Source organism: Trichoplusia ni, chromosome 13 (assembly GCF_003590095.1).
Source record: "Trichoplusia ni isolate ovarian cell line Hi5 chromosome 13, tn1, whole genome shotgun sequence".
NCBI classification, from domain to species: domain Eukaryota; kingdom Metazoa; phylum Arthropoda; class Insecta; order Lepidoptera; family Noctuidae; genus Trichoplusia; species Trichoplusia ni.
In genome coordinates this window covers 6,001,309-6,013,501 of record NC_039490.1, presented here as the reverse complement: position 1 = coordinate 6,013,501, position 12,193 = coordinate 6,001,309, and the positions used below count along the sequence as shown (strand labels likewise).

General features: G+C 35.6%; 1 protein-coding gene across 3 annotated transcripts in view; it reads right to left on the bottom strand.

The window, feature by feature from the left end:
• Positions 1-392: 392 nt before the first annotated feature.
• The window catches only part of LOC113499829 (stromal interaction molecule homolog), a gene marked incomplete at its 5' end in the record, with an annotated part of 29,118 nt that continues 17,317 nt past the window's right edge, over positions 393-12,193 (bottom strand). The window contains 10 exon segments of one of the 3 annotated variants that reach the window (XM_026880380.1): positions 393-3,359; positions 3,713-3,996; positions 4,333-4,524; positions 4,921-5,011; positions 7,930-7,992; positions 8,497-8,620; positions 9,116-9,250; positions 9,856-10,023; positions 10,757-10,876; positions 11,152-11,348. In XM_026880380.1, the coding sequence (XP_026736181.1) occupies positions 3,220-3,359; positions 3,713-3,996; positions 4,333-4,524; positions 4,921-5,011; positions 7,930-7,992; positions 8,497-8,620; positions 9,116-9,250; positions 9,856-10,023; positions 10,757-10,876; positions 11,152-11,348 (1,514 nt within the window). 3 annotated transcript variants of the gene reach the window in all.

Here is a 12,193-nt window from a genome sequence, read left to right as displayed (position 1 = left end):
CGTATCAGCAGGTACGTTAATTAGCGAGGCGCTAGCTTGTCGTAAGTTCTTTGTATAAAGCCTGAAGTTTGTCACGCTCAAACAGCTTGCCCAATAGAGTTAAAAAAAAAGTATGGAGTAAGCACTCAATTAGTATGGGCTCCGGACTGACACCACGCGAGCGAAACCAGCCATTCTGACTAACAGTAAACTAGTATACTAAAAACATGTTCAAGTCCATAGAAGTCGTCATCGTTTAAACCTTTAATGTTTAGCTTCTAGTGCATTGTACTAACTATAAGGTGCTCATGTGTGAATGTTTCGCAAATTTAACTGAAGTTGAATGAGTGCATAATGAAAGGGGAGCTACAAGCTCATACAAGGAAAAAGCATGTTAAAATAATGTAAGACAATTCATAATATCAATTTATTAACTTTCAATGATTGCAACAATTTATTTATCACGATTTGTCTTTACAACGCGATCAGATCTGGGGTCTACAAAATATACATTTCCTGAGATATTCCGTTCTATTTTATGGCATCAAACTGAAAAGAAAAAGTGGCTCAATTAAGATTTGCTAATATTTAATTGCACGTTGTTGTACGCTTTTTTATAATTAGTACGCGTACAATCTCATAGTATCACTATACAACCACGCTTGGGTTTGTTGCCATAAAATAAATTCAATAGATTAACTAATAAAAATATTTCTAAAATTATTGTCAAACGATAACATTATTGACAACAAGTGTTCAGGGTTACCACTTGTTAATACATTTTTGTACTTAACCTCTGCATTACACTATTAATTTCATTAAGTACGAAGTTTTTGATATTTCATGATTGTATTTGACACAACTGGCGCATACATCACTACAATATTACGTATGCCTTCGTTCACAATCTGAACATGATACTGATTGACTGACAGATGTAAGGGAACCCGCTAAATTATTTTGATACAAATACAATATTGATACAGAATTACACAATTGCTTCGTTATTTACTAGGCAGGAGCTAAACATAACATCACGTCATAATTTAGTACAAAAACGACATAGAAACAAACAGACTAATAAAATTCATACAAAAATTTGAGCCATGCGCGGTGTTCAGTCTGAATGTTCATTTAGCACCATGTTGTCTTACAAATAATTCTACACGTACAGCTAAAGGTCGATAATATCGCTATCATAACTATGCGAAAAAAGGGAATGATGCGATATGGTAAACTCGTGTTAATTGTAACTTATACTGTGATTAGATTATTCTAATAGCAAATGATTTGTAAAAATAGCGTCTCAGAAAACCTTATAGTATTTAACCTGCAAAGTGGGCACAAGAGTGTTTGAATTAAGCAGGAAGTTACAAGTCATTCTTTTATACAAAGTTTAGTTATAAAAACTCAACAAATTACTTTGGAGTTTTCTAAGACGTCTTTTACATTACAATAATCACAACATACCTACCTGAGCGTTCATAATAGTCGGCAGTCCAACTGATTTAGAAGACAATACATAACAGGGGAACATACATACATAAACAAAAGTAGGTATAAAGAGTTTCAGATATATACCTAACAATGTTAACATCTCAAATCAAATTTACAATTGAATCTAGTCACGGGATAAAAAGCAAAACACACAAGGCAGTCATCAATTAAAAAATATAAATAATTTAATAGATATATAAAAATAAATGGGTGAAGTTACAATACTATGTTCACTTTTAAAGTAGATAACTTATAATACATTAGCACAATATTCGAGGTACCAACCGGACCTGAACATACAAAATACTTGTTTCCATTGTCAATTTACTATGAATTTAAAAATCAAAGGGAAAACCAGATTGCACAAGACAACATTCCAATAACTGTCAAAAATACTTCAAAATAGCAATAATCTATAAAAAAGAAAAACAATAAAAAATGATAAAAATCCATGTGTTGTTTATGCAATGTCATTAATATCTAAATATACAATATAAATGTCTTTCATTCTCCTCAATAATGGTGTTTATTCCTACGAACCTTTGTAAACACACAACATGAGATTAAACCAATTCTCGTGATTTAAATTGACTCATGAGAAATACTAGATATACTTCATGAACGTAGCTGTTAAATAAAAAAATGATTTCAATAAATAATAGATATAAATTTAAAGATAAACTCGGGTCCGTTATTGTATTAAAACGACTATGAAAAAAAACAACAAGCTGCCTACAAACAGCTCGATTGCAACAATTGAATTCTGTAATCGATATTTATATCGATGAGTGTCGTTCATATCTAATGTATTCTTCTACATTCACTCGACATTTTCGAACATTTATCGGTCAAATCTCAAAGTTTAGCAAATTTGTAGTCACTCAAAAATATTTTGAAATAAATAATGTCATATCGAATCGATTTTTTTGATATTCAAACAGATTTTAAGTACTTAAACAATATGGGAAATTCCTTTAAATCTAATACTAGAGGTGTTTCAAACTATCAAACGTGCAAGAAAACCGTATTCCAGGGAAAAACAAACTTGAAAAATAACTCGACACTCAGTCAAATTCCAAAAGATGGCCACAGCTTTATCGCGCTGTGGTTCATTTAAATTAATTTACTTAAATTGACGTTATGAGGTAATTGTAACTTACAGTAAACCGTACCTACCACAATCCTCAAGCAGAAATTGAGAAAAAATAGTTATCTCTCTCTACCTCGTGTAGACCATCGTCTACTTGTCTCGCTTTCACTCTTAGGTGGTGGTAGGTTACTCGGCCTCATCCGTTGTTATCTTTTAATTGACGCTATTACATTAAAACATTCGATTACCGCTAGGCCATGTTCAAATAATCAAACTAGGTTTAATTATCTACTTATCACTACTCTCGCGAAATAATTTACATACATTCTAAGATATTGCGAAAAACGAGGATTTATAATCGAATCGAATTTTAAATTATTGTAAGTAGATTAACAAGGCACCGAAAAGTACGAATTTCATCGAAGAAATGAACTAAGGAAAATACAGAATAATGAAATAGGGAAGTCGTAAAGGAAAAAAACAGAAAAGAAAAGTTACTACACAGAATTTTGATTAAAATATTGTTCCACAGCTACTCCACTTGCCGTTCAAGATGTTGAGTGTAACTTGTACCTTAATATTCTCAAACTTGTAAAATGTTGAAGATAGACGCTTTGTCGCGCGGGGTCATTGCCGGAGGGGACAAGGCGGGGTCACGCGGGGGTCTTGGCCTTCTTCCCGAACGGCAAGTGTATACGACGCTTGCGCGGCTTAGGAATACCCTCGTCGTCCATCAGAGATGAATCTGTGGATTCTTCTTCGGGCGGCGTGTTGCTCGTAGGGGTCGTTGTGTCTGAATACAAGAATAATAATCAAATAGATAAGTAGTTAAAGGTCTAAAAATATGTTGGTAAATTAAATAGTGGGCTTAGTTTTACAACATTAATCTGCAAAACCACTTTTCAAGAAGTAAAAATCGTCGACATGCGTAAAATATGCCTTTATACATATAAAGCTTTTCAATTTTCATTTATGTACAAAAGGTAGGACATTTCCTTTCATTTTTTTTTTCAAATGTATAAATTTGTGTGTGAATTTTCCCGGCAGCAGGATGGTGAAAGGGCGACATCTTATTATTATTTGTATTAAAAATTTAAAGACATGTTAAAAAAAAATAGTAGTACAACATAAATTCCCTCAACCCACCTTCAGCCAATGTCTTCTGTTTTGTAAAAGTATTCCTAGGCGGAGGTCTCGGGTCGTCTGTGAGCGCGGCCGCTAGCGCCACCACGTCGGTACTGCGCGAGCGCATGATGGGGGCCCCGCCAGGCAAGGGGCCCGCCCCCACCGCCCCCGCGGGGCCCGGCCGCCGCGGCGGGGGCAGCGGGGCCCCGCGCAGCGACGCGCGCAGCTGCGGCTGCGACAGCGACGTCACTGCGCGGGACAACTCCACGGCGCGGGACAACTCACCCTCGTTGGTCCACGTCGTGCTACGAGGAAAATAGATTTTATCTCAATAACAACGGGACAACTTAAAAGTTAAAGTCGTAAAATTAATCAAATGTTCGGATTTTATAAGTCACAAAACTTTATGACTCTGTGTTTATTCCCTGGACACACAACATTATTTTCTTCAAAACTATTCCGAATGTATGCATCTCATGAAAAATGTCAATGTGCAGGCACATCGCCATCAGAAATAACTCTGAACATAACCAGGCATAACAAATATTATCGGCATACCTACTTTCTACTAAACGTAATATTCAGCAAACAAAAAAAGCATCCAAAATATTAAAAATGAACTATATAAAGTTTCAACTCACCTGTCCCCTCCCAGTATGAACTGCACCTGGTCCCTGGCGCGGTCCTCGTTGGGGCTCTTCCTCAGGTCGTTGTAAGACGCCCGCGCGCGATACTCCTCGAGCGCGGCGCGTTTGTCTTCAGCGCGACGCTCTATACGCTCGTCCTGGCGACGCTCGCGAGCTTCCTGCGCTAGACGCTCTTCTAATTGCAATCTGATAATGAAAACAAATAGTGATGTGTAAGGTGTAGAAAAAGTTATAAAAAAGCCTTCGTAAAGTAAAAATATCTTGATTTTATGGTGAAGGAAAATATAAGTAGCGAAGGAAATAGATTCCAAGTATTGGAATTTGGAATCGTCACTTCAGTTAGCAAGCATGGTGGTTGCCCGACAGTCATGGAATAGATGTAAAACTTATATTTCATTACCTTTGCAAAAAAGCCCTAGTTATTTCTTCTTAATTACACTTGCATAAAACATTGGAATCAAAGGCAATAAAAAGTTAAACAAACTATATTACAGTGATTCGTCTTTCATAATTTCACCAACTCAATCATCTAGGAATCAGTACTAAGATGCAAAAATGGTTGAAATTTTAATGATTGCTCACCTAGCCTCAGCAAGTCTCAGATCTAGCGGGTAGTGAGGTGCGTCCGCTTCGCTGCCAGAGGAGTCCTCCCTCCAAATGAAGTTATCAGCCACTGTAAACACCCACACATCTATAACACACACCACTACCAAACGCAGCAAGCAAAGAATCCCCTTTTATAAACCGTATTTGTTTTATTTACACATTTTTTTTACAAGTTTATTACTACAAAAAGCGTTTCAAGCATGTATGAAATAATACAAAATACTTTCTACATTATCAAGCATATATTTATACATAACAATCTCTTACCTGTCAAAAAAAATAAATGTTGCCATATAAAACACTGATAAAGCATAACTAATATAATCTATATTGAAAAGTTCTTGCAACACTGACGGAAGCCGGGAAGGGAATGGCGGCAAAATAAAACAAAATCACAATCGTCAAAAGCTTTCAAACGTGCATAGTGTAGTCATGACATTTTCAAAATCGACTAAATTGTCTACGGAACAATTCAAGCTGAGGTAATTTACAAGCGATTACGAATGCCAAATATTTCGATCAACAGCGTTATCGATAACTGATCACTTAATTAGTGTTACACAAGCCTTTTAAACCAATATCTAGTAATGCTCAGTAAATCGTGTGATATCGTGCGTGCGGAAGTTTTTATCAGCTACATGAGAGCTTGTACTCAAGTGATATTAGTTACCAAACATGCACAGGGATAGAAAATGAAAGAAAACCCACACCGATAGGAGATATTATGTACAAAATATAATTTTATTACTTCATACATGCTTTACTTTGGAAAAAAACTCGGAATAAATAAAAACAAATACCTTTTTTCAGCCTGAAAGCTTCCTACCGATTGTGACGATCAACATTTTCAAAATATGATTTATTTCCAATACATACACAAAATTGTTACTTAGAAACTAATAATAATAAATAACAATGCTTTTTAACTTATTATTAATGTCACCACTATGAAACATTTAGATCTACATCAGGAACTCGACTATATGATTCGATAGCCTACAATCGATTACTCAATCAACTAATCGATAAGATGAACTCGATGTTTCACGATCAATAAATGGTGATTATATTGATATTCTACCGGAAATCAAACTGTCTATGATCCACAATAAACAATTCATGGGAATTTAATAAGTTATGATTATTTTTTAATTTATTAAGTAACTACAAAAACTATATTAATGACATTGCAAAATCGACTATTATATCTACATCGATACGATAATCGTTTTCATTAAGTACAACACTAACATTCCTTAATCGAGACACTTTGAGCACTGTTCGGAAGTTTTAAGTAAGTTTAATATAACAACGGTAACTTTTACTGCTTTACAAGCAATCACAATTTTTATACTAAAGTTATATTTATCACATTGCTTCAAATATTCGTTTTTAAACATACAGTGAGAAAACCCACTCAAAATAGAGAAAATTTTGATTAAATACTTAATATGAAATATTTAATTTCTTACCAATTTAAATCGAATGTATTGATTGCTTTTGTACATGGTAATAATAATTAATTGTGACGGTTATCACGTGCATTTAACTTAAGACTTTTTCGTTTGATATAAATGCTTTTTTTTTTTTTAAACAGATGCTCATTTAGTTTTCATACACGAATAGGTCATAATTGCTGCCGAGAAGCTGTTTTATTTTTTATTTTAATATCACACAATCCTAGCATACAGTAGCGTCTTCTAGATCATAAATATGTATTATTAAATATGACTACTTTGAACTATGGAAAAAGATCATAAATTGAGTTTTATATATTTCCTGATTGATGTCATATGAGATTATTTCTATTCATTTTTGAATTGTAGATACATTGAAATATGAATAAAAAACAATTGATAATGTAAAATCTTCTCTAAATATTTAGCTTCTATAAGGCATGCAATATCTTTCTAGTTCTAGTTTCACATACAAAATATCTAGCTAGTTTTATATACATTCTTATATTACCAAAAATAAAAGACCGCTACTGTTTGCGAGTTTTTATGAAGTGTTTATATTGCATTTGTTTAGGTACTTAACAACGTAAACAATCTTAGTGTCTTTTTGTACAAACACACATTAAATAAATAAACGAGTGACATAATCCTGTGTTATATTTAATTTGGCATTCTTTATTACTTTTAGTAGCACTTTATTTTTAAATTGAGTTGTTACACAAAAAGACTTACCAAGATTGTTAAGGTTTTGCGAAATGTCTAAACAAATGCAGTTTAGTTAGTTTAAACTTGAAAAAGTGAGATTCAATCGGAACCAATAGTCTTTTATTATGGTTCAGTGAAACTTTTAGTAAAAAAAAAACTCGTTAAAACACTCCATTACAAAGACTTCAAAAATACGTTTGCTAAACTAAATGCAAATGTCTATTGAAATATGTATTTTGGCAACCATTACTGTACTAATCGATAAGTAAATGCATTCAGACACGTTTTTATATCTTAAGAAATCGATTAAATCAAATTATACTAAATAAGTACCAGTGTTACAAGTAATCAAAATTCCAAGACATAAATTTATCCACATTCAACCTTTTTTTAACCCCCAAAGACTAATGTGGTATGTTAGTTATAAAAATCAGATATTTTTTTATAGATACGCCGACGATAAACGACGGTATGTATTTAAATTTTGACATAATTGACATCTAAGTAAATATCATGGACTTTTAATTCCAGACTACTGCCAGTGTAGAAATGAGAAGGTACGCAACATTATATGTAAAGGTGTCTAGTTTTCACCAAAACAAGGTCTACTGTAAAAGATCACAGCAAAAACACTGTTTTATTTAGATTTTTTCCGGGGGTTGTCACCATACCTCATTAATTTTACATTATTTGAATATCTAATTTAAATTTAATGTCTTTTAGCGCTCTACCTATATTCTATAACTGTTTGAATGCATCTACTTTCCTTGTTCAGCTCAATCGTCGTGATCGTGGAAGACAGAGAGGTCGTCAAAGTTCTTACCTGAACCGCATATGGAGGCGTCGTCGCCGATGCTTAGGTCGTCCTGTGAGCTGCTGATACGACCTGCAATAAAATTAAACTGATAGAAAAAAGTACCTTAGAATGTCTGTAATATTGGGGATTTGTTTGTCAGACTAGCTACGCCCCGTTCACGGTTAGCGAGAGCGTTCTCGTTTGGATCCCAACTGAAAGGAATGGAGAAGCATTCCAGTTGTTTCAACCGGAATACACTTCGCTTGGGCGAAGGAGGTCTATGGATATACTGGATCACTCAAAAAGGCAATGCTCCATGGGATAGCCAGATAAAGGACTGGTCAAATTATCCAGAAGTCTTAGAAAATATAACATCGCAGTAGTTTAGTTATTTACTTTTCCAACAGCAACGTGACTTTCATGTTTCAATTTTCATTTGGTCAGCTACAAGAGAAGTACTTTTACAAACATAGGATGTATTGATTGAGTATTGATGATATTTTGATTGGTGTTGCTTTAAATAAATGTGATCAATAGCAGCACAACATATTAAAAGCATAATCGGCATCATATTTATAATGGAACAATTCTCACCACGTCCGATGGGTCGTCCGTTGGCGTTCCTGTAGAGCGCAGTCTCTAAGTACTGCAAGCCGTTGTTGTTTATTATGTTGAAGCCGCAGAGACGCTCGATCTGTTTCCACCTGTGCATACGCTCCTGAAAATGTAAGTTAAATATTTGAAATGTAAGTCGTATAAAATAAAATGTATGAAAAATGCAGTAAATGCGACTCAATTATAATATACAGAGGTGGATAGAGAATTTTATACGAAAAAAATCTGGTAATATTTTTAATAACGTGTTTCGTTTCAAAAATTTGAACAAAAATAAGAGATAGTGTGTGTTGTATCATTTACATCAACAAAAACGTAAAAATTTCAACATTAAAAAGGTATATAGGCTACTCGGCAAGACATCCTTAAACATCATCTAGTTCATCTTGCTTGGAGAGTGCATTCATGCATAATAAATTATTAACATAATAGTGTACAGCCGAGTGTTTGAGGTCACCGCGCCAAACCCAGTAGGACAAATGTTTTCACGAATGCTTGTCCTGAGTCTAGGAGTATTTGTGCATGTGACTTGAATGTTTGGGAAACCCTCGCAACACAAGGATAAAATGCCTTAATGCGGGAATCGTTTTAAAATTACCTGTAACTCTTGCGTGACTTCGTTGAGAGCGGTGCGCGCCTCCACGATGGATCGGTCGACGTCATCGATGGACTTGCCATGCGTTGACACAAACGCGCCCACCAAACTAGAACGTTTCTTGCGGAGTTTCTCGCACTGGAATAGTTCAAACAATCAGTTAATATTTTTATCATAAAAAGAAATCTAAACATCGGGGCATTTAAATCTTCTTTTCGCATTTGTGTATTTGTGATGCATAATCTGATGGGAGAATTTTTATATGAGATGAGGTGATTTGTAAAAACAAAATTGATAAGTTTGAAACCACCAGAGCCGTACAGAAAATGCACGATCGAACCCTACAGAGAGACACCCCTGCGAACAGACATACCAAACAGACATCCGTCATCAAGACAACCTTTTGAAGTCCATCAAAAAATTTAATTATAAGTGGGCAGAAGTTTAATTTTCATTTTAGTGTAACTTTAGTGGGCAGAATTGCTGAAAAGGAATCGAGCTGGTACCGCCATCTCCTCTGCAGAAGTTATTTTCAAAATTTGGCTTCACCACTTCCTAAGTGCTCTCATGCTCTGGCATGACTTTATCCATGAGTTTTAACCATTACTCTACAAGTATTCATTCAAAAATCTATACGAAACAAACAAGTGGTTACTCACAGCTTCCCTTTTATGAGGCTATGAGTTTTCACCATCACTCCACAAGTAGGTGCTCATTCAAAAAATCTAGCTCAGGTTACTCACAGCTTCCCTCGCCTGCTGCAGCTGCATGTCTGCCTGCTGCTTCTTCCGCAGGTAGGCCCTGTTCTCGACCTCATGCGTCAGCTGTAACCACTGCTGCAGGCCGGGAGGCGGCGCCCAGCACCTGTCTTCCAGCTCACCTTCAGCTCGACGGAGTTCGCCACGTAATAACTGTGGAAAGAGATCATTGGGTGTTGATTGACCAAAAACGAATCCTTCTTTTTTTCTGTTGTCTTCTTTTTAAATAAATCTGATTAATGGGTTTTTAGTTCAATATTTTTTTCCTTTAGCTTAGATTAAAAGGTTCGCGGCTCAAAGTGTATAAAAAAAATGTAACATTGCGATAAGGATGGATTGTAGAGCCCCTGAATAATGTTTCAGCACGTCAAAACAATTAGGTATCTAAAATACTGTAGTTTTTCGCAAACAATGTTTCTAAAATAAATATTAATATTATTCTCACAATATAATTTACGTAAGTTTGACAGAAAAACAATATGGCGACTTAACCATCGCATTATCGCTGTTGTCTTTATAATTATACATCGTGTTGAATGAAAATAACACATAATAGTTGTTCTTTCAGATAAACACATAAATCTTCTACTTATAAATGCTGACTCAGGAAAAATTTGTACTATTATTTAAATTATCATGTAGTTTCATGAAGGTGGATTTTGTATTTAGGTTTTTGCCAATTGTTTGTTTTAAGACTGTCTGACTGACACCGAAAAAAAATATTATTTTCGGTTTAATGTAACTTTAAATCAATATATTTGGCGCGTAAGAGATTAATAGCCGTAAATTAAACTTAATAAAAAAATTTATCAAGTTCACAGCCAACTGATCACCGAATCACAAAACACCAATAACCTTAACCTTACAAGTATGGAGTCAATCTCACCTCAATCTCAGCCTTGAGTTGCGTGACCTCGAGGTCAGAGGATGCGGAGTTCAGTAATGGTGTGTCACCTGCCTCCCGAAGTTTCTTCTCCAAATTCTTTTTCTCTGTCGTTACACTTTCCTGTAAACATAATGATATATGTTATCATACAACTCCGAGTTACCAGATCAATCAGTGGTCCATTTATTGACGTATCCTAATTGCCCGTACCAGCACCATAGGTAGAGCTACTTTTTGGGCTTGAGAACTCTCTTGGTAGGGATGCTTTAATGACTTCTCCAAAAGCCTTTGATTTTGTTCCTTAATTTCCATAGATCGAAAACGCCCTACGAAGAATATTCCCTTCACCCTCACCCCAAACAATATTAACGTTACTTCAAAGGTTTCCAACCAACCTGTTCCTCTTGTGCCTTCTTCAGCTCCTTTTGCATATCGTTGAGGGCCATCTCCGCCTTCCGGAGCTGTTCCATGTCGCGCAGCATGCGCTGCACCTGGTGCCGGCTGGCGCGGCCGGCGCGGAGGGCCGCCCAGCCGCCCACCACCGCGCCGAGGAGTAGGGATGCGAGGAGCCAGTCCTTCCATCTACTGCCTTCTGGAATACGTGCAAGGGTTAGGTGCTGATGGTGTTTTTATGTTAGTGGTTTGGAAAACCATGCTTATAGAAAGGGTAACACACGACACTGCACACGATAGGAGCTGCACTGAGTGTATAACGTCACCAACAATGTTGTAAGCGTGGCTGAGTAGCGGTGGGGAGTCTAAAGCCTTCTCTTTAAAATGATTGTGTTTGTGGAAGCGTTATAGCGCACTACTCAGCGTAAAGTGGTTTCTCTCTTCCACAAAAGCAGTGATGTTATTTTCAGACGTTGCTGAAATTTTCTAGGAGTAATCAAATGTGACTGAATGCCATTTTTCAAAACGTTAGGAAGAAAGGCAAACCAAAACGGTAGTTTTTGACATCTGTGAATAGAATCGACTTTAAGGCAGTAAAAGAGTTCTTATAAAGCCGATTCAAAAGTGCAAAGCTATCAGTATACTGTATAGGACTAGCTTCGTAAAACTCTCAACTTATTGATTCGGTTACCTAGTCCTTTAAATTATTGAGATCATACAAGGAATTTTAGTGTTTTTTATATGACACAGACGTTTAGACTGCCTATCATTTATTAGGTTTTATTTTTCTCAGTTGTTATTTAAACAAAGTCTTCCTATCCAGATTAAACCAAGTCTACGGAGATGAGTGTAACTGATAGCAGGTAACCGTATATTATGAATTGTAATTGAATTATCTTGTTATCTAGAACGATCCAGGTTAATGATCTAATAGTCGAGACAAATTGACCTTTTAGACTGGTCAAATATTCCATTTCTGTGCAATTTGAAGTGGATCTTCACCAGCAGCTGTAGTACGTTCTTTTAAAACATGACTATTGTTAT